Source organism: Narcine bancroftii, chromosome 3 (genome assembly GCF_036971445.1).
Source record: "Narcine bancroftii isolate sNarBan1 chromosome 3, sNarBan1.hap1, whole genome shotgun sequence".
In the NCBI taxonomy this organism is placed as follows: Eukaryota; Metazoa; Chordata; class Chondrichthyes; order Torpediniformes; family Narcinidae; genus Narcine; species Narcine bancroftii.
The window spans coordinates 275,848,938-275,876,936 of NC_091471.1; the positions used below are offsets into that span (position 1 = coordinate 275,848,938).

General features: G+C 41.7%; 1 protein-coding gene across 2 annotated transcripts in view; it reads left to right on the top strand.

Annotated features, from left to right (window-relative positions):
* cbarpb (CACN subunit beta associated regulatory protein b) overlaps positions 1–27,999 on the top strand; it is a 212,108-nt gene that overhangs the window by 149,413 nt on the left and 34,696 nt on the right. The window contains exons 8-10 of one of the 2 annotated variants that reach the window (XM_069928184.1): positions 5,804–5,865; positions 13,185–13,347; positions 24,140–24,320. In XM_069928184.1, the coding sequence (XP_069784285.1) occupies positions 5,804–5,865; positions 13,185–13,347; positions 24,140–24,320 (406 nt within the window). Of the gene's footprint in view, positions 1–5,803; positions 5,866–13,184; positions 13,348–24,139; positions 24,321–25,566; positions 27,995–27,999 lie in introns of those variants that run through there. The other variant, XM_069928183.1, reaches the window with a different exon arrangement.

A 27,999-nucleotide genomic window follows, 5' to 3' on the forward strand; every position in this document is an offset into this window, starting at 1 on the left:
ATTAAATGTTCTGTAAAATGGCCACCAGCTGAGAAATGCAAAAAAAAAACTATTCTTGGTATTATGCAGTGACCTGTCAATTTCTTTTGCTTAATTCTGGAACACATGTTAACATCTCACTTTACCTTATCATCAGATTATTGCCCTTAACCCCTCGAGTGCAGGCAACTTTATAGAATCCTGTGTTATCTGAGCTGTCTATTTCATTTTTTTTACATTTTAAATTTAGACGTATAGCTCAGTGACAGGCCCTTCCAGCACACAAGCCCATGCTGCCCAATTACACCCAATTAACCTACAACCCCGGTATGATTTGAAGGGTGGGAGGAAACTGAAGCACCTGGAGGAAACCCACGCAGACATGGTGAGAACTTAAAACTCCTTACAGACAGTGCAGGATTTGGACCCTGGTCACTGGCACTGTAACAGCGCTGTGATAACCGTGCCATGAGTTTTCTCGAGAAATTCAGCACTTTTGCCAGATTGATGATAACCCCATACTCTTACAGTAGATTAAGTACTTGCATTACATAATACTTCCATCACAAAAGTTTGTATTTGGTAATGCTTTCACTGACTTCCATCATTTGTTTGAGGTTGTAGGACATTTTCCGAGCAGATCATTCTCCCTCTGATTCAACCCCTTCTGAGCCCTCTGCTCCTTCTGCCCTTGCAGTGAATGTCCAAAGGGCCCAGAGATAGCAGATATCCCCTAAACCAATGCCTCCAGCCAACAAATAACACAGAATCTGCCTTTTCTCAGGTTGTATCATGCGACCACAGTTGCTCTCACACCTAAGTGCAGCCACCTTTATATAACCCTTGAAGGATTTTAAGGTTCTGAAGTAATGATTAACTTAGCATCACAGTTTGTGTCAGCTGGATGTTACAACCATAGAAATGAACTGCTCGCTCGAATTTTTCACATTGCTGCACTGGATGAGAGAGGTGTTGGTTCATCTTGCACAACCATACTCATACCAGTATTACATCCCTCTCTTGTTTATTCCCCCATTATATGCACCCCAATAAACCTTTCCATTTTTTGAAGTATAACCATATAACCATATACAGCACAGAACAGGCCAGTTCGACCCTACTAGTCCATGCTGGAACAAATCCCCACCCTCCTAGTCCCATTGACCAGCACCTGGTCCATACCCCTCCAATCCTTTCCCCTCCATGTAATTATCCAGTCTTTCTTTAAGTGTAAATAACGTCCTTGCTTCAACCACCTCTGCCGGAAGCTTATTCCACATCCCAACCACCCTTTGCGTGAAGAAATTTCCCCTCATGTTCCCCTTATAATTTTCCCCCTGCAATCTCAAACCATGGCCTCTGGTTTGAATATCCCCCACTCTTAATTGAAAAAGCCTATCCACGTTGACTCTCTCTGTCCCTTTAAAAATCTTGAACACCTCCATCAAATCCCCCCCTCAATCTTCTACGCTCCAGAGAAAAAAGCCCCAGGCTGCTCAACCTTTCTCTGTAACTCAAACCCTGACATCCTGTCAACATTCTCATGAACCTTCTCTGCACTCTCTCTATTTTGTTTATATCCTTCCTATAATTCGGTGACCAAAACTGCACACAGTATTCCAAACTTGGCCTCACCAATGCTTTGTACAATTTCATCATAACATCCCAACTCTTGAATTCAATACTCCGATTTATGAAGGCCAACATTCCAAATGCCCTCTTCACCACACCATCTACCTGAGTATCAGCCTTGAGGGTACTATTTACCATAACTCCTAAATCCCTTTGTTGCTCTGCACTCCTCAATTGTCTACTATTCAATGTATATGACCTATTTAGATTTGCCTTTCCAAAATGCAACACTTCACACTTATCCGTATTAAATTCCATCAGCCATTTCTCAGCCCACTCCTCTAGCTTTCCTATATCTCTTTTTAAGCTACAGTAATTTTCCTCACTGTCCACAATACCACCAATTTTTGTATAATCTGCAAACTTACTTATCCAATTTACCACCCCTTCTTCCAGATCGTTAATATATATATATAACAAACAATAGTGGACTCAAGGCCGATCCCTGAGGAACTCCACTAGTCACTGGCCTCCAATTTGACAAACAATTTTCTACCAGTACTCTCTGACACCTACCATTCAACCATTGCTGAATCCATTTCACTACGTACTTTGATCAAATTACGCTATTCAATATGTAATGTTTATGTGATAATTATTGGTGGGATTTGTTAATAGGTGAGTTACAAAGCAGTTCATGGGTTAAGAATAAAAGGGAAAAAGTTTACGAGGAATGTTCAGGGGAACTTCTTCACACAGAGAGTGGTGTGAGTATGGAATGAGCTGCCAACTGAAGTGGTGAATGCAGGCTCAATTTTAACACTTAAGAAAAAATTTGACATGTACATGGACAAGAGGGAAATGGAGGGTTATGGACTGGGTGCAAGCCAGTAGGACTTGGCAGCACAACAGTTCAATACAGACTAGAAGGGCTGAAGGGCATGTTTTCTGTGTTCAATGGTTCTCATGTGCATTGTGTAATATATACAACAATTAAATCAAAGTAGCAAAGCAAATTCAAGGAAGATAGTTTTGCAACATGACTATTGCCAATATGGGATTTTCTACTGTGATGTCATCAAGCTGTGTCAGAGAATGATTTGAAGCTATTGAACTTGATTAGATGTTATTTTTATACTGCTCTTCCTGAGAAAACTGAGGCCTACAAGGCTACTAGCCACCATCCTGTCAACTTTCTAAAAGTTACTTGCCACCATCCTGTCAACTTTCTAAAGGCTACTAGCCACCATCCTGTCAACTTTCTAAAGGAGTTCTATTGAAAATGTCCTGGCTGCTGCATCACAGTGTGTTACGGTTGCTGTAGGGCATCAGATCAGAGGTCAATCCACAGGACCACGAGAGCAGCAGAGGGCATCACTGGGGTCTCCCTCCCCCGCATCAACGTGATCTACCAGGATCATTGTCTGAAGAGGGCTTGCAAAATCGTTGCGGACACTGCATAATCCAGCTACTCCTGTTGGGAAAGAGATACAGGAGCATCAGAGCCAGAACCACTAGGCTGAGAAATAGCTTCTTCCCACAGGCAGTGAGAATGCAGAATGACTGATGAACTGCCCATACAAACACTCCAAGACTCAAGTATTTATTTAACAATTTTTTTTAAATATATGTATATACTGCATCTGTACTGTTTGGCTGCATGTGTATTATATAACCTTTAACAATTACAGCATAGAAACAGGCCCACTTGGCCCTTCTAGTCCATGCTAAACACTTTCTCCCATCTATCCACACTGACCTATATTCAACCCACAACCCTCCATTCCTTTACCGACCATATACATATCCAACTTCTCCTTAAATGCTAATATTGAGCCTGCCTCTGCCACTTCACCCAGAAGTTCGTTCCATACACCCACCACTCTCTGAGTAAAGAAGACCCCCTCATGTTTCCTCTAAATCTTTGCCCCCTAACTCTCAACTCGTGTCCTCTTGTTTGCATCTCCCCCTTTCTTGAAGGAAAAAGCCTCTCCGTCAATTCTAGATGAATTTAAATACCTTAATCCAATCCCCTCTCAACCTTCTACCCTCCAAAAAATAAAGACCTGACTTATTTAACCTTTCCCTATAGCTTAGACCCTCTAACCCTGACAACATTCTATAGTAAATCTCTGCCCTCTCTCCAATTTGTTGATATCTTTCCTAAACTTTAATGACCAAAACTGTACACAATATTCCAAGGTTGGCCTCACCGATGCCTTGTATAATTTTAACATAACATCCAGTTCGACACAATGTTCTGATTTATAAACGCCAACATACCATAATCTTTCTTCACCACTCTATCCATATGTGACCTCATCTTCAGGGAACTGTGTACCATTATTCCTAGATCCCTCTGTTCTACTGCACTCTTATGTCCTACCATTCACCATATTTGTCCTGTTTTGATTAGCCCTACCAAAACGTAACATGGATTTGTGTATTTTGTACCAAGGACCAGAGAACACTGTTTCGTCGAGTTGCACTTGTACAATCGGATGATAAGATTGAACTTGCCATTTAAGTGTCAAAGGGAGTTGGTGTGACACATGATCACAGTGTAATAGATCATTCTGAAGTAAATAGCAATAAAAATGTCCTGCAGTATACATAAGTTTCACTGCAAAGGGGCCATCCAACTGTTGGTGATAAAGGAACCTAACCATGAACATCGGAGAAGAAATTTACCTTTAATCATTGTGCTAAATGTGTGCCAAAGTACTTAACTCAATATATCCAGTTGTATTGACATCGAACTGAAATTTGGGAGAGGGCAAAACCAATTGTTGATGTGCCAGTACTTAAAGACAGAGCAGAGAGGAACTTTGACCCATTTCACCCTGAAGAAAACCTCACCAACGATCATAATAAATCAAACAATGAAGTGTGTCTGGAATAATTAACATTAAACTGGGTCAATTTGCCAATGTTTACAGAGCAGAAAATAGTCTGCAGCATTTTCTGTGCTGGTGTTGGTGAAAATTATGGTGGTCACTTTGATAAATGTGGGAATAGGGAGCTAAAATAATTTTCTTGGACATCATCTTGTATAAAATGAACTTGGCATGAATATTGTGAAACACAGAAACCTGCAGATGCACAATAAATGCTGGAGGAACCCAGCCAGTTTCACGTGTCCATAGGAGGTAAAGATGAAATCGGGCCTGAGCCCTTCTTCAGAGTATAAACAAAAAGCAGACAGGCAGATCAATAAAGACTGAAAGAGAAAGGTGGAAAAATGGGTGGAGGAGGGGTCCAGACCACAAACAACTGGATATGATGAGAGGCTTTTGGCTCTATGAAAGGAGACACAAGGAAAAGGGGCCATTTCATGCCAGGCCTCTGCCTGGGGGCCAGCTACAAGCGCAGTGGGAAAACTTAAAACTTACCTTTCATAGAGCAGCCCTAAAAGGCTGCTCCAGTGTCGCATTCATGTCGAGCAGCGCCTTGTAGCGCCATCCGGATCCGATGGAAGCGGGGAGACTGGTGTCATAGCGCCACCCATCATAAATACGCGGCAGAGCAATGGCCATCTTCCTTATCCATAATCCTTCACGCAGCTGGAACCACTCTGTGTTTCCCGGAACAGTTCCAGCTGTGTGGGGGATTATGGGTAGGGAAGACAGCCATTGCTCTGCTGTGTTTTGAGCCAAAGAGGATGGACCCGAAGGCCGAAGTAGCCCAGTGAGGTTGTCACAGCCCGTACTGGCTGCCCCCTGTCTGCTCCCGCCTGCTCCCCTGACTTGAGGGGGGTCACAGGGGGAGAGGGGTGAGTGGGGAGATGGGTCATGGGCTAATGACATCATCAGTTTGCCCCTAACCAGCTGCTTGCAGCGGCTGTACATTCAAGCCAGGCAGTGGAACGCAGCACTTCACCCATTATCCTTCCCTGAGAAGTGTTGGATTCAGCACCTCAGAGCCAGCCACAGCGCATTCAGAAAGGTAAGTCTCCCGACATAAGGGCAGAGAATCTCCACCTTTACAGTCAGACATTTTCCTTGCTTGAAAGCGCCTAGAGACAGACAGAAATAGAGGAAAGGAAATAGTAAACAATGAAGACAATCTATGTAGATATTTTAAATATATACAGCAGATAAACTGCCGGGTATTAAGTTATGCTTTACAAATTGAAGTTAAGAATGGTGTATTCATTAAATGAACTTGAAACTACCCTTTAAAAAGGATACAATATTAGTTGTGGATGATTATCAAAGCTGTGTTCTGACGTTTCTGAAATCTCACCTCCTAGGGCTAATGATGATCCTGAGAAAACCAACACAACTTACCTGGAAGATTCTCAGCCAACACAAGGTAAGATCCATGGTTCCTCTTTCCCCTTTGTTCATTCTGGTTGGTCATAATGGATTATTCAGAAGATTTGATTCAGGAGAGAACGAGGATTAGTAATATCGAGTTTACTACCTCACTAGAACTTGCTGATAAAGGATTTCTCTCTGGACTTCAAAATCACTTCCCAACAATGGTGTCACTCCTTAAAGTTATGCTTCTACTTTTTAAAAATCTCCTTTCTGAAAAAATATATTTTCTGTTCTTTGTGTGATGATATAGTTATGACCCACCAATGGCATCGTAAAGAAAGCACATCAGCACCTCCACTTCCTCAGGAGTTTGACATCAGAAATTAGTATGACATCAGAAATCCTGACAAATTTCTACAGAGGTGCTGACTGGCTGCATCATGGTCTGGTATCAAGGACACCAATATCCCTCAGCATAAAGCTCTGCAAAAGGTAGTGGGCACAGCCCAGTACATCACCGGCAAAACCTTCCACACCATTGATAACATCTACAGGGAACGCTACATCGGAGAGCAGCAGCAATCATTAAAGATCCACACCACCCAGTACATGGTCTATTCTCGCTGCTACCATCAGGAAAGAGGTCTAGGTGTCACAAGACTTGCACCACCAGGTTCAGGAACAGCTGCTACCCCTCCAACATCAGACTCCTCAACGACAAACCCAATCAGGGACTCATTTAAGAATTCTTACTTTTAAACCTATTGATTTTTTTTCGTCATCTGTATGCACCGTCAGTTGGTTTACATTTCTTTTCATGCAGTTTTTTTTGCATTATCAATGAGTGGTAATGCTGCCTCACCCATTGGAAAAGATTCTCAGTTTGTATGTGATGTCATGTATGTTCTCTAACGATAAATCTGAAATCTGACATAGAAAGATTCTCTTCCACAATCAGGACCTTACCAACTCCCAGAGAGGCAATCCCATAAGTCCTTTCCCCTCTGTACTTTCTCTTTCACAGGCCTGTCAACTCCATTTTGGTTCTTTTTTTTTGCTGTTAACCTAGAGGAAGGGGTAATGCAGCTAATTAACTTGCCTGAATATTTTCAGGGTATGAGAAGAAACCAGGCCAAGTGGAGGAGATCCTGTAGTCACAGTGATAATGTGGAAATCCCCACCAAGACCACACCTGGTCAAGGGTGGACCCTGGTCACAGGAACTTTGAGGGAGCACCATTAACAGTGGAACTCCTTAAGGAGTGAAGCCTTTGGGTGTCCCTTTCCATGAATAACTCACAATTTTAAATTTATATTTAAGAAAATATTTTATCGTGCCTCTTCAAGAAAAAACTGGGTGAGGTTTTGATCAGTCCCACAGTTTGATGGAAGTGATAGACCCACCCTTGGGTGGGGTAGTTCCCCGAACAGACCATCCAGGTGGACTGGTTCATTGCCAGGGCCTCACCAAGACCCATCCCGAACAACTGGAACATCACCCACCATGCAGGGAAGGAGAATGGATACTCGCTCAGTGCCCTATAAAATTCCCAACACATATCCTCTGCGCAAGTCAGAGTTTGAAAGACAGGAATAAAGGTATTAATATACCCACAAATTAATTTTGCCGGAGAAGTTGGTGGGGGTTGGGCAAAATCTTCACAGATGTATCACAGATAGTTCAGTTATAAATCAGTTTTCATTTGCTTTTTCTTCATAAACAAACATTATGGAGATTGGGAGCAGGTGTTAGTTGGTCTGCATGAATAGGTATGCACAGATCCTGGAATCATGGCCTATTGCAGCTATTCCCTAGACAATGCATTGGGAGGCTGTCACCAAAAAGGAGCAGGTGCAAACATTTTCAAGATTTAAGATTGAAAATTTAATATATTGACATTTATTAATACAGAATATTTAATGTTACACAAAATATCCTTTTGCCTGCTGTGAGAGTCACCATTAGTGTCACCTGGCACCCCTTACAGTAAGAGAGAAAGAGAAGTAAAAGAGAGTCCCAACAGAGACATCAAGGGCTCGAATTCCAGATCTAAACCTCCAACATGGTCAAGAAGCCTTCGGTGCCTCTCCACTACAGGTTTGGGTCATTAAAAAACTCCTCCAACTTCATCTGTGACTTGAGCTTTGTGTGGGAGTGTTTCATATTTTGGGGCAGTAATCCTAGAAAAACATGATTGACATTTGGAACAGAACAGAAACAGACCCATTGGCCAATCAAGTCCATGCTGAACTATTTTGCCCAGTCCCATTGACCTGCACCTGGACCTCATGCCCCTACCATCCAATTGTTTACTTAAATGTTAAAATCAAGCCATTTTAGAAAAATATAGATTAATAATTTAACCAAGAAAAAATTCTGTGATTGAGTGATGTTACATATTGGTGAAGTTACTGGGCTGGAATTCAATTTTTTGACCCATTGATCATGAAACAAGTTTGAATCCAGACAAAGCATTTAGTAATTTTAATGTGAGTATTTAAAAGATATCTGGAATTAAAGTCTTGTATCAGTAATAACCATGAAAACTTTGTACTTTTTTCTTTGGAAGGAAGGTACAATAAAAGTTCAAAAATACAGATGGCAGAAATCTGGACCACCCAGGAATTGGACTTTTCGAAAAGTCTCAAACGTTTGAAATTTAGTGGGCTTTTTTCTGCATGCACATGCACCACAGATGCATAACGGTAACAAGTAACTACGCAGTGCTGGCTTTATTATTTTTCAAACTGCTCATTTTGATAAATGAAGAATGCTGTATTTGCTAAAAATGTATCTGTTCATCTCTACTTTATTCCTCCTTAAATTTGAATGTTAAAAGTACTACCCAAGAATCCAGAAACTCCGAAAATCTGGACCAACTCAATTCCTGAGCTGTCTGAAATTTCGGACTCCTACTGATTTGCTCAGTTTGTGACTTGGCACCCATCAATGCCATTGAACACAGTGTAGTCATGCTAGCCGCGCAGCAAGCGAGAAAACCACACAGAGTCAAAAGTGAGTTGAACCAACTGCTTTGCTGATACAAAACCCACCCACTTAAGAACCCTCCCCAAATTCTGCAGGGCAGAAATGACATCAGCTACTAGGCTGTGGGCTTGCCTTGCACCCAGAACTCTCACAGGCAGATCTGCCGTGGACTTGCCTGAGACTCCATGAGCCAGTTCACCTCTTGAGGGGTGAGCTGGCATATGACGACGCCCCCCCCCCCACACACACAGAACCAGCAATAGGAAGTGTTAAGTCCATGGCCAACACATCTTTAGTCCATTTGGGTGGCTGGCACAGTCACAGGGTTTTTCAGGTCTAAGTGCACCAGCTTGAGACGGTCAATGGTGAAGACCTCCTCATGGTCACTCACATAGAGGATGCATGTGGTTTGGTTCTGACGTACCACCTTGTACGGGCCCTCAAACGGCCGCTGGAGTGGAGTCCAGTGCATACCCCTGCGGACGAAGATGCAGTCACAGTCCTGGAAGTCCTTGGGAACAGGAGTTAGAGTTCCTATCTTCTCTCAGAGTCTTGTGAGCACTGATGCGGTGTCTCCTCTGTGCCACGGGCTGCAGGCACAAACTCGCCTGGAACCATCAGTGAGGTGCCATATACAAGCTCTACCGAAGACATGGCTAAGCCTTCTTTGGGACCCGTGCGGATGCCAAGAAGCACCTGTGTGAGCTCATCCACCCAATCCAGTCCTCAAGGCGCACCATCAGAGCTGACTTCAGGGATGGGTGGAAATGCTCTACCAAGCCATTGGACCGTGGATGGCGGCAGCGAGAACAGACTTGCGCTGGGTGGTGGGGGTCTTAGATGATTATTGCTGCTGCTCTCCAACTTTCTTGAAGATGGGGAGAGTTTTGCCTGTGATTCACTGGGCGGCGTCCACTACCTTTTGCAGGGCTTTCCAATCAGAGATATTGGTGCCCCCATACCAGGCTGTGATGCAGCTGGTCAGCACACCTTTCACCAAACAACTATAGAAGTTTTTTGATGTTTGGTGCATTTAAATATATGCCACATCCTTTAAATGTTTGCAGATGACACAGAAACATAAGCAGGAATATGGTAGCATATGCAGGGTGATGTTGAACTGAAAAGCTTTAGGGACAATGACAGTGGCAAATAAAATGATACATCCTAGAAGCAGCATAAGATAAATCTTTGAATTTAATGGGGTTACAGAAACCAGGAATTTGGGAGAATTGAAGTGATTTTAACTGTCACTATGAGAATCATTGTTTTCCGTGCTGTGCGTACACAGAGGATTTATTTTAAAGGCTCCAGACAGACTGGGAGAATTTTAAAAAAAAGGAGCTTTTATTGATTTTGCATACGGTGGAATCATTTGCATAACATATCCTGATTTAAGAAGGATTTCAAAGGAAAGAGGAAGAGGATACGTTCTCGTACACGCCAGGGATAATGGACGTCAGAGGCACAGAACCAGAAAGGTGGAGATTACTTTCCTTTCACTCAGAGAAGGGTCATTTGAAAGAAGTTTTCAAAATTCATGAAGGAATTGCTGAGTCAATAAATAGGAACTTTTTCTGGAAGCGGAGGGATCAGTAATCAAAGAACAGATTTTGTTTGGTTGGAAATAGAATGTAAGGTGCGAGGAAAAAGCAATGATTTGTGTGCAAATTGTCTTGATACACTTTCCTGAAGGATGGTAGAAGGAGATTCAAGTAATAATTTTTGAATAAACTGAAAATTAACGATGTATGTAGTGTGATGGTCAAACTGGGATTACACACTGATACTCATTTTTCTTTCAGGAGAGCGATTATCAATGACCGATCGAAAGAGATAACCATTATTTTAAATAATAATTATAAGTTTTAAAAAACTTACAGCACAGTAATGGGCCCTTCCAGCCCATGAATCCATGCTGCCCCAAATACACCAATTAACCTACAAAGCCCGTATATTTTTGGAGGATGGGAGGAAACACAGATGTTCACAGGGAAACTCCTCACAGACAGAGATGTTTTCAAAATCAGGTCACTGGTGCTGTAATAGCATTACATTAACCCCTAAATAAATAAATTGGCACAGATAAATGGAAAATATTTGGTATCTATCCAAAACTAAGGGAACGGGAATGATTTAAAGAAATGGGGTGCACATGATGGGCTAAAGGGTCCCTTTAGCGATGGATTATTTTCTCCATGAATAAATGCCCTTGTTATTGATTTTGCTGTTATGAGGTATCTGTTCAACCGGATCTCTGGCACCTGATAGCTATGATGTCATCAAGTAACCAATTAGTTTAAAAACTTGAAACTGAAATGCATTTTTAGAATTACTTTGTAAAAACATACTATAAAGTAAATATTGGAATATACACATAATGAAGCTAAATATATATACATAATCCTTTAAAAATGATGACATATTTTAAAGTCCATCATTTTGAAATATTTGTGTAAAGAATGCAAATGTGTGCGCACATATTGAACTGGTTATGCAGTAGTTGGGGATTAATATGCCTTTAAAATCTTAAGTAACTAACCAGTTTGCTAGAAGGTAAAGCTCTCGCAGGTTTTTGTCATTTAACACCAATTTAAATGATCTCAGTTTGAATCTTTGGATTCAGATGCATTCCTGAAAGGTGTCTTAACTTCTTCACTTGCAAGAGCCAGGGTTCATGATGAGGATTTAGATAAGTTTACCACACACTGGGGATCACACATCTTCCTCCTGCTCCTCAATTTAAGTTGTTTAAATATACTGAAAAGTTATTTGATTGAAATTCACCCATAAGCTATTTTTTTTGTTCTTTAATGAAGAACGAAAGCATGTTTGTAAATTATTAGTTCTGATCTCTGACATTCAAAAGTGGATATGACACCAACAGATGAAGTCATTTCAGAAACTGTGAGATACTGGATGCAGATGGTGAGATTATTTTGTTGAGCACCTTTGCTTTGTTTGCATATTCCCACCCACATCTTACCTCTTGCCTGTGGGCTTGTGCTCCTCCTTCTGCCTCTCCTCCCACTGATTTATTCAGGCGCCTCCCTGATTTTTTTTTCATACCTTCATGAAGGGGACAAGTCCAAAATTTTAGCTATGTATCTTTGCCATAAAGAATAGAGAGTTTCTCCAACATTTTTGTGAATTAATCAGATGCTCTGAAATTGTTTTTAAATGAGAAGTGATGCAACTTTACCATGAGAAAATTGATATGTTTTAACTAATCAGGATATACAGTATGAACAACTCTCAATTAAGTTTAAATTATCATTGTTTTTGATAGACAATAGGAATCAAGTATATTAAAGAAAGTCAAGCAACATCGATTATGTTCTCAGATCATCTCAAGTATCTTGTTGGGAAGACAACAGCCAATTTATTCACAATGTGGTCCCACAAATCAAGGGAAAATGGTCATTTAGAAGATGTCTTAAATTTTATACAACAGAATGTTTATGTTGCCAAGTCAGAAGAATAGTTGGATAATTCATTCTATACACCATATGGTGAATAGAACAGAAGATAAATAATTAAAAAGCGTTCATTTGATTTTTAAAAAATTCATCATATAGCACAGTAACAGTCCACGAGTCCATGCCGCCCAATTACACCCAATAGACCTACAACCCCAATACATTTTGAAAGGTGAGAGGAAGCTTATACCTTAATGAAGGGCTATCTGAATCATACTACTTGACCTGCTGAGTTTCTCCAGCGTTATGTTTTTACTTCAGTCACAGCATTTTCAGACTTTCATGTTTTACTAATTCAATTGAAAGGGAACTGATTTCAGATTGTGCGCCTTCAAAACTGGGTGATGTTATAGTTCAGGGGAACCTATTTACACTCATCCACCGTGTGCTTACGAGCCAGGATGTTGACTGATATGCCAAGTAAGGCACAGCTATAGAGTTCGAACCAGAGACAGGGCAATGTATTTTTTTTTAACCAGAGTTTATTTAAGTTCACAATTTAGATTTTCTGCACCATCTCAGATGCTCTTTGATTTCTCAAGGGCATTCTCAGCTGCCAACATTCATCACATAGCAATGAAAGTGATTTTAAAATGGTTTCAAACAGAATTAATAGCTTACAATGGTGACAAAAATTTCTGGTGATGCAAGTGGAAATAGGAAATAATTGTTGGAAAATGGTCACGCTGAACAGTTTGAAGATTGCATTTTTACAAAGATCCTTTCTCAAGGCCAGTTCCTGCAGTAAAAGGAAGCAACTTCTCAGGCTGAATCTCTACCACTCTTTTGTTCACACAGCTAATGTTCTGGTTGTCATGGGAACAAAGTATTGTGTCCAAAAGCACAACAGGAGATTTTTTACAAAATGAAAATTGTAATCTGAAATATTTTTTCAATCTTTCAGAAATTACCATCAAAGTCAATGATTCTGAATGTTTGTCAACTGACAGCTACCATGACTTGGAAACAGAGCGATTTCTTTCCACCTGTTCAACTGGACGCAGAGTGTCTTTCAATGAAGCATCACTATTTGACCATGGGAAAAAAACACAGGAGAAAGGACGGAGGTAATACCTGCTTTATTGCTGGGCTGATTGTCAGTAGTTTTGATTTTCAACCTGGATGAAGTAATTAGTCCACTAAATTCAATGATGTCCTAATTGGTTGTTTCAACTTTCACTTGAAATAATCAAGAAACTTAGTTGAATGACCAGGCATGACAACTTCAATAGGTTACTCTTCTGAGCTTAGAGAAGGGGCAAGCAGTTGGAGCCAATGGTACTCGTGACATCCTGCTGCTCCTTCCAAATTGTGGAAGTCATGGGGTTTTGGAAGTTCTGCTGAAGAGTTATGGCAAGTAACATTCACAGAGACAAAAGGCAAGGAGTTGTAGAATCAATCTAAATATATCATATGCCAATTAAAACAATGTCATTCTCAACATTTTCTATTCAATTAATTTTCAACCATACTCCAATTAAATGCAGGTCAAACCTCTGAGTAACCCTGGAGTGAATACTAGAGTGCACACCCATATCTAAGATTTGATGGACAACGCGCTGATTAACCAGAGCATTTGGAAGCCTCCAATCTCCAGAAATCAGGCCTGCCTCACTGAGGATACTTTAGAATCTTCAGCAATTCCCAAGAAAGGGGAACATATTTTTCTTTAATCTACTTCTGGGGCTAGAAAGAGCAGGTCGACCTTTTTGAGATGTATAAAATCAGGTGGAGCACAGTTCCCAGGGTAGGTAAGGGATAGGTTTCAAGTGAAATGGAAAAGATTTAAAAGGAACCTGATGGATAATTTTTTTTCACACAGTGAGAGGTGGGTAAGTGGAACGAACTGATAGAAGAAGCTATAGATATGGCTACAATTATGTAATTGAAAATACACACACAAATACATGGATGGGTTTAATATAGATATGGGACAAATGGAGGAAAATGGGTCTAGCTGAGGTAAACAACTTGATTAACTCCTGTAAGTTGAGTCAGAGGATCCATCCTAGAGATGTAGAGTTAGACAGTTGCCAAGAGCAGTGGGAAACTCAAAGATGGGGATAACTTTAAAAAGCAACAAAGAACCATGAAGCATGCAGTAGAGGGAAAATAGATTATGAAAAGATTAATACAAAATATAAAAATGGACACCAGAAGTTTTTCCAATTACATAATGTGCAAAAGCATAGCTACAGTGAAGGTTGGTCTGTTGGAGGATTAAAAGGGGGATTGATATTGGATAATGAACAAGTGGCTGAGGCTTTGAATGACTATTTTGTGTCAGTCTCCACAGTCTAACATGTCTACCATGCCAAAGACAGATGCTATGGATGTGATGGGAGGTGAGGGCCGAGATGCAATACCTATCACAAAAGATGTAATACTGAGCAAACATGGGTCTAAAGGGAAATAAGTTCCCTGGACCTCATGGAATGCATCCCAGGGTACTGAAAGAAATGACAGGTTTTCGAAGAGGCCTGGGTGATTATTACCAAAATTCTCTGGACTCTGGGCAGGACCTGGCAGACTGAAAGACGGCGAATGTAACACCACTATTTAAAAAAGAATATAAGCAAAAGGCAGGGAACGAAAGGCCAGTTAGTTTAACAAAAATTACAAAATGCTTGAAGCTATTACAGGTACACGATTCTTTATTCGGAACCCTTGAGAGACAGTGTGTTCCGAATTTCGGATTTTTCCGGATTTCGGAAAGCCCACCAGAATTTTGCTGCCCTATAACCCCCACCCCGCCATCCCCTTCCAGTCACTCAGCCCTCTCCCCCAACCACGGTCCCTCGGCCACCTCCCCAAACCGCTGGTCCCTTGGCTGCCAGGATGTCTCACCCAACCGCCGGTCCGTCAGCTATCTCCCCTAACCCACCAGTTTCCTACCAACCAGAGGAAATTCCCTCAGTTCTGCATTATTCAGTGCTATATTTGCATGTCCTTAATATAACCGACTGTTCTGTTGAATTTCCTGCCCTTTAGTATTTCTGTCTGCACTGCTTCACTTCATCTCCAACAAGCTTCCGGTTCAACTTGCATCATCTCCTCTTCAGACCCTAGATCAGCCATTGAGCTGCAAAATCTAGAGTATGCACAAACATGGGCCACGTTCCTCAATTTGTTTGCTGCAGTATTTGAGAAAACAAGCCTTTCATTCACCAACCACAAAACATAGGTCCTCTGCCAACCTGCACGCACCACCCTCCATGAGATGAGATAATGGAAAAAGCCAAACAATTTTTGTACCTCTGAAGACACTTTTGTAAGATATTCAGCATTGTTCTTCAATGCCCCACAAGGGCTTTGGGCATCTGAGTAAAATGTGGTGAAACTCAGCACAAGGCTGACTGTATTATGGATTATGATGCTTGATCTTCTCTACTCTTGAATATTGTAATACTCAGCCATGTACATCTTAAGGCTACTTATAGCAGATGCCTCAAAACCATATCAGAGTCCACAAAATTGGAATGGATTCCTTGCTTTTGAGAAACAGTCAATGAAGAAAATTGGGCAAAACAAGTATCTGGACCTTATGATTGAAGTTGTTGCTGCTTTTAATTCTTTCACTCAAGCCCATTACTGCATATAGAACCTATCAAAAGGAGTAGCAATTGAAGCTCACATTGAAATACTATTTTAAAAGTGAAATATTAATCCTTATTTTGGCTCAGTCTCTCCTTGAGGACTTAGAGTTGCTTTGATGGGAAGTGAGGCTTTACAAGGAACAGTTTTAGCTCCTCATTTAAGAAAGGATATGTTGATATTGGAAAGGGTTCAGAGAAGGTTCACAAGGATGATTCCAGGAATGCAAGAGTTACATGAAGAGTGTTTGAGAGCTCTTGGCCTCTACTCATTGGAATTTAGGAGAATGTGGGGGGGGGGGGGGGGGTGCGGGGGTGGAATCTCATTGAAACATTTTGAATGTTGAAAGGCATGGACAGAGTAGATGTAGAAAGGTTGTTTCCCATGGTGGGAGAGTCGAGGACAAGAGGACACAACCTCTTGAAGGATGTCACTTAGAACAGAGATGTGGAGGAATTTCTTTAGCCAGAGGCTGGTAAATCGATGGAATTTGTTGCCACAGGCGGTTGTGGAGGCCAAGTCATTGGGTGTGTTTAAAGTAGAAATTGATAGGTTTTTGATTAGCCAGGGCATCAAAGGTTATGGGGAGAAGGCCGGGCAGTGGGGCTGAGTGGGGAAATAGATCAGTTCATGATTAAATGGTGGGACAGACGCGATGGGCAGAACAGCCTATTTCTGCTCTTATGTCTTATGGTCTTCCTAGAATATTATTTTTCTCCATCAGCTACTGGATGATTTGATGATGCCATATTTTTGAGTTTCATTGTCGATTTCCAACTATCACAGGTTTTTTTGCTTCTTTCCCTCTTCTTAATTCCTAAATCTTCCCATCATTTGTGAAGATCGCATCACATTGTATGTATCTGACGGATTGCGCCTGACACTAGCTCCCTTTGCTGCTTCTCCTTCACTTTATTTGAATAATATCTCCTTCCTCCTGATGGCTAGCCAAGCCTCAGTCTGCATGGTTAATTGCATTTAAAATCTGTGCTTCCTGTACTGATTTGGCTTCATGAAGTAGAAGGTTAATGGGGACTGCAGTATTCAACTCTAGCAGAACAACTCACAAAAGCCTTGCTATTAATATAAACTTTATTTTTCTTTAATTTTATTCATGGAAACTATAAATTACAGATGATTCACCAGCACTTAGACCTCCTGCAGAACCCGTGAAGCACTGTCAGTAGTAAAGGGATCATGTAATTAAACAGAAGGGTGCCGCACTGCTATTTTTGAGATGCCCAGTGGTTTATTGCATGGAATAACAAACTATAACATTAGTTATTTTTTTCCTGGGTCCCGAGATCAAAAGCAGCCGGGAAGTTTCCTCCAACTTTAATTTTAAAGTAGACGCACTTAGTGATAACATTGTGAAATATTGAAGAGCTCTCACATCCACAACTCATCCATGTACATCAGGTATTTGCATTGAGAGTAAGGTGTCGAAGTTTAAATGTGCTTCTGATTTCACAAGAACACAAGATATAGGAGCAGGAGGCCAATTGGCCTCGCTTCCACAGCCACCCGTGACAATAAGTTCCACAGTCCCACGACCCTCTGGCTAAAAATGACGCCCTTTTATCCTGAAGTTGTGTCCTTTTTACCTACCAAGGGAAACATGATTTCCCACCAATAAAGCAACTAACACCTCAAGAGACGCCAGTAGGTGGCTATTTGCAGCAATTTTACACCATCAGTCCTGTTATTTTAAAAAAAATTAAATTTAGATATACAGCATGTTCTGCCCAATTACCCCCAGAACATTTTGAACGGTGGGAGGAAATTGGAACCCCCAGGGAAAACCCACACAGACGCAGGGAGAACATACAAACTCCTTACAGACAGCGCGGGATTCAAACCCAGGTCTTGAATGCTGGCACTGTAACAGTATTGCTCTAACTACTGCGCCAACTGTGTTGCTGCCTGCAGTTGGCATGACAGAGTGATGAAATTTCCAGGTCCAAATCTAAGCAAATAATTGGAATTAATAGAAGCGTAGCAACTTTTTGGGAGTTTTGAATTTGTCTTCAGGGGACTTGATCTTGATAAGCATTTCAGAACCACTGCTCAATGAATGCAGGGCTGAATTACAGATGTGGGCATTATTAGGCTCTGCTGTAGAACACTACAGCACAGTACGGGTCCTTCAGCCCTCAATGCTGTGCCGACCTATATCTTCTTCTTTGGCTTGGCTTCGCGGACGAAGATTTATGGAGGGGGTAAAAGTCCTACCAAAAATATACTAAACCCTCCCTATCTTGTATTCCTCTATTTTTCTTTAATCCATGGGGCTGTAACACCTCAAGTAAGGAATTCCAGGCATCCACAACACTTTGTGGATTTAAAAAAAACCAACAGAACCCTGTTGTCTCCCCTAAACTTTCTTCCCTTCAGATGTCCTCTGGTATTTGCTACTCTCACTGGGAAAAAGACACTGGCTGTCTACGTTATCTATGCCTCTCAGAATCTTGTAGATTCGCCGCTCATCGTTCTTCAGTCCCAAGAAAAAAGTCCCAGCTCTGATAAGCTTGCCTCATAAGACTTGTTTCCTAATCCAGGCAACATCCTGGTAAATCTCCTCTGCACTCTCTCCATAGCTTCCACATCCTTCTGATAATGAGGTGACCAGAGCTGAATACAATACTCTAAGTGTGATCTCACCAGAGACTAGTAGCATTATTAAATGTCAGAGTGGTTAGCTTGGCCTCACTGCCAAGACCTCACAGGTAAACAGTGGTCATTACCTTCCAGAGACAAAGGGGAGATAAGTGGTGGATTAAAAAATGTCCCAGGTTTTACAATGTACCCATATATCTCTTATTTTCTGTAGTACACCAGAGAACTTCTACAGCGCTCAATAAAGTAGAAATCATGCTCTAATCCAAGTCTTTTGTGTGGAGGTATAACTTGTAGAGATGTATACTGTGTAACTCACAAGCAGAATAGAGAGTTTTGAGTGACTGTTTGGACATGCCACTTTCTGAGAATCAAATGCAATCAACAGTAACTCGTGAAAAATATTAATGGTGGTTATACAAATATTATCCTAGTAACTTGAGCATAAGTAATTATAACAAGAGTTCACGACTGATCTTCGACCTCAACTTCCCATATCACTTGATATCTCTTCACCCTTAACTTACTCAGTTATTAAGTGTCCACAACTATCTGATTTCCAATGACTGAGAAGCATGTCCTCGTCCATTCCAGTGCTGAAGGGTTGACCACTTATTCTGATACCATATCTCTGAGTTCTGGATTCTCCAACCCAAGGAAAGTAGCCGTAGACATCTCCTGTCAGAACCACCTCAGAATTTGCTGTTTCAGTGGATTTGGTTCTTGGGTGTAGATCATCCAATTGAGAAAGAAGTTTCATAAAATGAAATAAATCATTTCAAAAGCAAAAGTATATTGCCTGGAAATTCAGTCAGATAATACTAATTCAGTATTGTCCAATAGCAAATTAACTTGTTCAGAGTGAAACATGATGACAACTATTTCTGGGGCATTTTGTACCTTATTTTTGGAATGATCTGGAACTATAATGAATCGAAGGGTAGGCCAACCAAAGTGCTAAATGCACCACTGAATGAGTCTCTCACACTGCCCAGCAAAGAGAATGGAACCTAGTGACCATTATACATGGTGATCACCTGTTTAATGGAAATTGTCTGCATATATTCAGGGTAAAAAGTTGATGCCGTATTTACATATTCTTGTAATCTTGGAGTAGGCACTTTGAAATTCTGTCAAAGTTAAGTCATGATGGTGTGATGCAATGTTTCCCCTGCCATGTTTCTGTTCTATTTTCAACTTGCAGGATTAACAAAATCCTGGGCCTTGGTGAGACCCCACCTGGAGTATTGTGTGCAGTTTTGGTCACCTTATCTAAAGAAGGATGTTCTTGCAATGGAGGGAGTGCAGAGGCGATTCACCAGGCTGATACCTGGAATGGCAGGAATGACTTATGAGGAAAGATTGCGCAAATTGGGATTGTACTCCCTGGAGTTTAGAAGATTGAGAGGGGATCTCATAGAGACCTATAAAATTCTGGCAGGACTGGACAGAGTGGATGCAGATGCGATGTTTCCAATGATGGGAAAATCCAGAACCCGGGGCCATGGTTTGAGGATAATAGGCAAACCATTTAGGACCGAGATGAGGAGGAATTTCTTTACCAGAGGGTGGTGAATCTGTGGAATTCATTGCCACAGAGGGCAGTAGAGGCAGGTTCATTAAATATATTTAAGAGGGAATTAGATCTATTTCTTCAGTATAAGGGTATTAAAGGTTACGGAGAGAAGGCGGGGACGGGGTACTGAACTTTAAGATCAGCCATGATCTCGTTGAATGGCGGAGCAGGCTCGAAGGGTCGAATGACCTACTCCTGCTCCTATCTTCTATGTTTCTATGTTTCTATTTTCATAGAATATTTTGTGTTTTCTAAACATAACTCTTCTCTAAAGTTTATAAGCAATTTCCTATTCACCCTAGCAAATTCTTTTCTTCAGCTAAGAGTTTAATCTAAAAAGTGCTCCTTGCAATTTGTAGAATGGTAATACACCTTTATAACAACCCACAAAATAATTTATGGGAAGGATGGGGAGAATGAATCAACTTTTATTAAAACAGAATAATGATTGCCAGGTGAAAAGTCGGTTTCATTTTCCTGACTCACCTCCAAATAGCACAAATCCAATCACAGAGGAAATATCATAATTGATTAATTAGTTAACTAAGGAGCTACAGTAACAGATTTGTAAGGGATCATTGGTAATGCAATTGGAAAATGTTTCTTCGTATTTCATGGATTGGCTCATGGAATTAAGTGGAAGCAGAATGCAGACAGACATTCTTCAGTTCACATTGCAATCTATCCTACGAATCGAAAGGCAGTTACACTGAAGGAAAAAGAAGTTTGTCTGACTGGAAACATGTATTGAAGAATGCTTCCTGCAGTGATTGCTTTCTCATCTAATGGAAATAATAACCCGAGGTTAAGAACAGTTGAGAATAACTGTTTGATGGCTCTTGGACTATACTCCTTGGAGTTCAGAAGAACATAGAAGTATTTTGAATATTGAAAGGCCTGGACAGAGTAGATGTGGCAAAGTTGTTTCCCATGGTGGGGGAGTCAAGGACAAGAGGGCACAACTTCAGGATTGAAGGGCGTCCATTTGAAACGGATGGGAAGGCATTTCTTTCGCCAGAGAGTGGTGAACCTCTTGAATTTATTACCATGGGTGACTCTGGAGGCCAGGTTGTTGGCTGTATTTAAGGCAGAGATTGATAGGTATTTGAACAGTCAGGGTATCAAAGGTTATGGAGAGAAGGCAGGGGAGTGGAGTTGAGTGGGAGAATGGATCAGCTCATGATGGCATGGTGGACAAACTCAATGTGTTAAATAGCCTACTTCTGCTCCAATATCTTATGGCATTGTGGTCTTATAAATGTAATCCAAGCACATAGAAACATAGAAGATAGAGGCAGGAGTAGGTCATTCGACCCTTCGAGCCTGCTCCGCCATTCCACGAGATCATGGCTGATCTTAAAGTTCAGTACCCCGTCCCCGCCTTCTCTCCGTAACCTTTAATACCCTTATACTGAAGAAATAGATCTAATTCCCTCTTAAATATATTTAATGAACCTGCCTCTACTGCCCTCTGTGGCAATGAATTCCACAGATTCACCACCCTCTGGGTAAAGAAATTCCTCCTCATCTCGGTCCTAAATGTTTTGCCTATTATCCTCAAACCATGGCCCCGGGTTCTGGATTTTCCCATCCCTGGAAACATCCCATCTGCATCCATGCTGTCCAGTCCTGCCAGAATTTTATATGTCTCTATGAGATCCCCTCTCAATCTTCTAAACTCCAGCGAGTACAATCCCAATTTGCGCAATCTTTCCTCATAAGTCATTCCTGCCATTCCAGGTATCAGCCTGGTGAATCGCCTCTGCACTCCTTCCATTGCAAGAACATCCTTCCTTAGATAAGGTGACCAAAACTGCACACAATACTCCAGGTGGGGTCTCACCAAGGCCCTGTACAGCTGCAGTAAGGTATCCTTGTTCCTATACTCAAACCCTCTTGGTATGAAGGCCAACATACCATTTGCCTTTTTAACCGCCTGCTGTACCTGCATGCTCGCCTTCAGAGACTGATGTTCAAGTACCCCTAGGTCTCTCTGCACTTCCCCATCTCTTAATCTATTGCCATTCAAATAGTAATCTGCCCTCCGGTTTGTATTACCAAAGTGGATAACCTCACATTTATCCACATTGTAGTGCATTTGCCATGTATCTGCCCAGTCCCTCAATTTATCCAAATCACACTGGAGCTTCCTGACCCCCTCTTCCGTGCACACAACCCCTCCTAGCTTAGTGTCATCTGCAAATTTGAAGATATTACATCCAATCCCCTCATCCAGATCATTAATGTAAATTGTGAACAGCTGGGGTCCCAGTACAGATCCCTGTGGCACCCCACTGGTCACCGCCTGCCACTCAGAAAACGAGCCATTTATCCCAACTCTCTGTCTTCTACCTGCCAGCCAGTTCTCAATCCACATCAATACTTTGCCCCCAGTCCCATGAGCCTTGATTTTGGAAGCCAGTCGTTTATGTGGGACCTTATCGAAGGCCTTTTGGAAGTCCAGGTACACCACATCCACTGGCTCTCCCCCATCTATTTTACCTGTCACCATCTCAAAGAATTCCAATAGATTTGTCAAGCACGATTTACCTTTTGTAAATCCATGTTGACTCCGTCCGATCCCTTCTCTGCTAGTCATATGCTCCGCTATTACATCCTTAATAATGGATTCCATCATTTTGCCCACTACTGATGTAAGGCTCACCAGCCGATAATTCCCCGCTTTTTCTCTACCCCCCTTTTTAAATAGTGGGGTAACATTAGCTACCCTCCAATCCATGGGTACTGATCAGAGTACCAGAGAAGGTGATCCTTAAATCCACCATTAGTAGGAATCTCAGTGTATGCCGATCGCAATAGGTTAAGAGATAAACCAGATTGTGGTGGGTACTGTGAAAGCAGCAATATTGGAGATATGGACAGAATGTTAGGGTGTTAAATAATGTAGGCATCAAACTTTACTTAGACCTTCCTTTGCCCATCTAAAACAGGAAGGGTGTAAAACCATTTGAAAATCAAGATCCTTTCAATTTCTCTGGGAGTTGAAGAGATTTCTATTCGGGAATAAGAAGGGAGATAGGTCTTGTAGAATGCTGCAGATCTCTGTGAAAGAAAGAAATTCGGCAGATGTAGTTTGAGAGAATCAAAAAATGCAAAGATATGACAACAGGCTGGAAAGTGCAGAGGTGGATTGTTGCACAGGTAGGCTCTGCACTACAAAAAAAGCAAGTGTCTGGGTTCAAAACATAGGCCAAACAAATGATAACAACATGAAAATGAAACCCCCTGATCGTGCTTTCTGTCTGCACCCTGAGACCAGTCATTGTTACTCCTTCTTTGGCTTGGCTTCGTGGACGAAGATTTATGGAGGGGGTAAATGTCCACGTCAGCTGCAGGCTCGTTTGTGGCTGACAAGGCAGACACGATTGCAGGGGAAAATTGGTTGGTTGGGGTTGGGTGTTGGGTTTTTCCTCCTTTGCCTTTTGTCAGTGAGGTGTGCTCTGCGGTCTTCTTCAAAGGAGGTCATTGTTACTAATGAGCTCAAAACTGGCTAATTTGGAGACTGATGGAAGAACGCATGCAACAATGCCATTTTAATTTTGACTTCAAATACCAAAAGGCATTCAATTCGTGCTTCCACTCTTTCTGAATTTTATTTGGGTTCTGGAGCTTCAGGGACCTCACCAGACAAGTGCTTCATTCTTTCATTTCACATTCCACTCTTTGTTGATCTTACAAAGCACCAAATTAAAATATCAATCAGAAACATCCTATTTAAATGTGTGAAACATGGTGTGATGTACAAAAATCTATTAATTATTTGCATAGTTAAGTGTCATGTTTAAGGTGGTAATATCTAATGAAGGGAAAGTATTCAATCCATGCTTTTGATTGGCCATGGGTTGGAGATTAAAGCTGAAGCTCTACTTTCTTATGGGTGGTTTCCCCAGAGAAGGAACAACAGGGGTGTGAATTTGCTCTGTTATCTTTAGCTGCTGTTATAGCTCCAAGCAATATGATAATGGAGCAGCCCAAAGGAAAAATCATGAGACCTGCATTGGAATCTAGGGCCTCGGAGCAAAGCACAATGAAAACTTTTAAAATTTTTTTAGGTATACTCTGACCGAAGGGGATTTTCACCATTTAAAGAATGCTCGGTTAACTCACCTGCACATCTCACCACCTTCACTGAAAATAGTAACAATTCATGAGTGCGAATCCAGTGAGAATAATAGCTTGGCCGTGGCAGCTCACACTCCATCATCCTCCAAAACCAACCTTTCCATTTTCCAGGCAAGTACCAATTAAATCTTATCTTTGAAGATTGATCACATTGTTCATCTGAAGTTTCATGTGGAAAGTTCTGTTCAGTTGTTTGAAGCTATGATTTGCGCCTTAAAAATTGCTACTGTTATTGATGTTCTTTTAAGCAAGAAAACAATCCTATTTGCTAAACTCCTTACTGGTAAGTTGGGGAGATATATGATGGAAACCAACGACCACCCATTTACATTGATCCTTCATTAATCCCGTTCTCATCAACTCCCTCCTAGACTCTCACTGACCAATCTACAAGGGGCAACTTACAGTTCCCAATTAATCTTCCAGCCTGCAGCCTGAGAGGAAAGTGGAGTTCCTGGACAAAACACACAGGGAAAACATGCAAACTCTGCACAGGCAATGCCTGAGGTCAGAATTGAACTGGGATGGCACTGTGAGACATCATTTCCACCACCTTCAACAACCACCCCCCCCATCCCCCTCTCACGTTAATAGCTTGGACTTCTCAGAGTAACTCCGCCCTGTTTATGTTCTAGTCCTCATTGCCCTTAAGGTGAACCAGTTCTCCAGTGAATGATACAGGCTGAGTATGTTTGCCCAGTAAAATTACAGCCATGCCATTATTGAAAGGACAGTGAGTTCTTGCTTGGGGATAAGAGGCAGAAACTGACTAAATAATCCCCAGGGTGGCATTACAGTGCTGGTGACCGGGGTGCAAATCCAGCACTGTCGGTAAGAAGTTTGTATGTTCTCCCCGTATTTGCATGGGTTACCTCTAGGTGCTCCTGTTACCCCTAGAATTCAAAATGTACAGCGGATATAGGCCATTTGGTTGCATTTGGGCACCCGTGCTGCATGTCTACATTAAAAATTTTAATTTAAAGAGTGGATATTGTGGTGTAATGGTTAGATTGTGGTCTGGTATCTGGGGTTTTGCGCCATCAGAGATATGAGATAAAATCTCATCACGGCAGATAGGAATTAAAAATGAAGAATTTAAAATAAAATATCGTTAACCATGAAGCTGGTAGATTGTTTCAAGTAAAAAAAATACTTGACTCACTAATTTCCTTCTGAGGACAAAATCTGCCAAACTTGCCCTGCCAAGCCTAAACATGACCTCGTGAATATGGTTGACTCTCAGTTCAGGGGCATTTAAGAAGGGATAATAAATATTGATGCTGCCAGATGTGCTCAGGGGATATTTAAGGCATGAAAGTGAATGAATACAACCCTGTTTGTCTGTTTTAATAGGATTTAGTTTTTCCATCTGTGAAGAAGCTGAAAGCATTTTGAAGCGAGGCTCGGCCAGGTCTGGCAGGAGCAACAGCAAAGGGAAGCTCAATTTTTGATCTTTTAGCCATTAGAATAATAGAATAAGAATGATATTAGAATGTCTTGCTGGCAATGTATCAGAATGTTCAGTGATCTCCTGGACCTATGCTTGATTGCCATTAGAGAGTGGGGGAGGAATTTCCAAAAGTTATTCTTGAAATTGGCCACAGTTTTTTTTCCTTTCGTTTTTCGCCTCCGCCGGGAGCCATATCAGCATATTAGGGCAGAAAGTGGTAGTAAATCCAAAAGGAGCAGTAGTGATAGATAGAGAGAAATAGGGGCAGAAAGGGGGAGAAAGATAGAGGGAGTATGGATATGGCAGCCAAGGCAGGGGAATGCTCCTCTTGCAGGATTTGGGTTGACAGGGAAGCTAGCAGTATCCCTGATGTCTTCATCTGTGAAAAGTGCATCCAGCTGCAGCTCCTGACAAACCGAGTTAAGGAATTAGAGCTGGAGTTAGATGATTTAGGAGGTGATGGACAAGAGTAACAGGGACATTATCACACCTGGGAGGCAAGAGGAGGTTAGATGGGTGATAGGCAAGGAAATGGTACCCTGCACTGCCTGCCTGTTCCCCTATGGCCGTTTCTCTGAATAACAAGTATACCATTTTGGATATTGTTGAGGGAGACCTACCAGGCATCAGCCACAGTGATTAGGTCTCTGGCTCGGTCTGCACCTGTGGGTAAGAAGGGAAGGGAGGAGAAGAGGCAAGCTGTAGTGATAAGGGATTCCATAGTTAGAGAGACAGATAAGAGGTTCTGTGGAGGAGATCAAGTATCCCAGATGGTATATTTCCTCCCTGGTGCCAGGATCCAAGACATCTCAGATCAAGTTCACGGCAGTCTCAGGAGGGAGAGTGATGTCGTGATCCATGAAAGGGTAGGAAGGATGAGGAGGTCCTGCAAGGAAAGTTCAGGGAGTTAGGCGATAGGTTGAAGGAAAGGATCTCCAGAGTATCTCAGGGTAGCTTCCCGTACAATGTCCTGGTGAGGTTAGAAATAGGAGGATAATGAAGCTCAACGTGTGGCTGAAGACCTGGTGCAGGAGGGAGGGCTTCAGATTTCTGGATCATTGGGCTCTCTCTCCGGGAAGGTTGGACCTGTTCCGATGGGATGATTTGCATCTGAACTGGAAGAGGGCTAATATCCTTGCAGGAAGGTTTGTTGGTGCTGCTCCAGTGGGTTAAACTAGATTTGCAGGGGGAGGGAAACCAGAGGACCAGAGCAGATAGATGAGGGTAAAGATGATGTGAAAATTGCATCCACCATTAGACCCAATGGGTTGTACGTGGTGGAAATGTTCTCAGATGCATCTATTTCAGTGCAAGGAGTGTTGTAGGAAAGGCAGATGAGTTTAGAGCATGGATTGGCTCATGGAATTATGACATTGTGGCCATCAATGAGATTTGGTTGCGAGAGGGGCAGGACTGACAGCTCAATGTTCTGGGCTTTTGTTACTTTAGATGCGATAGAATGAAGGTGGGTGGGGGGGGGGGAATGAAAGGAGGGAGGAGTGGCATTGCTCTTCAGGGAAAATATTACAGCTGTGCTCAGGCAGGACAGACCAGAGGGCTCATCTACTGAAGCTATAAGGTGGATCTGAGAAATGGGAAAGCTACAACCACCCTCATGAGGTTGCATTATAGTTCACCAAGTAGCCAGTGAGAATTAGAGGAGCAAATCTTTAGAGAGATAGCAGACAGCTGCAGGAAACATAAGGTTGTCATAGTAGGAAATTTTAATTTTGCACATATTGACTGGGACTCCCATACTGTAAAAGCTGGATGGCTTGGAGTTCTCAAATGTTAAGGAATGTTTTCTAAATCAATAAAGGTACCAACTAGAGAGAGTGCAATACTGGATCTCCTATTAAGGAACGAGACAGGAGGTGACAGAAGTATGTGCTGGGGAACATTTTGGGTCCAGTGATCATAATGCCATTAGTTAAAGTTAATTATAGAGAAGGATAGGTTTGGGCCTCAGGTTGAGATTCTAAATTGGAGAAAAGCTAATTTTGAGGAAATAAGAAAAGATCTAGAATGTGTGGATTGAGATAGGTTGTATTCGGGCAAGGATGTGTGAGGTAGGTGGAGGACCTTCAAAGACAAATTTTTTTTTTTTTTTTCACACCATAAATCACATTAGCCATGATATACACTATTTATTTTTTACACATATACAGTGACTTTTTCTCCCCCCCCCTCCTCCCAAGCCACCCCCCCACCACCCCCCCCTCATCCATTTTAGGTATACAATCTAGGTTGCATTAAGCCAGTCAGACAATGTTGTCATTCAACAAAAATTCTACTGAGTCCATTCTTTTCTTTCCTTCTCCTTCCATCAACTTAGGTAAT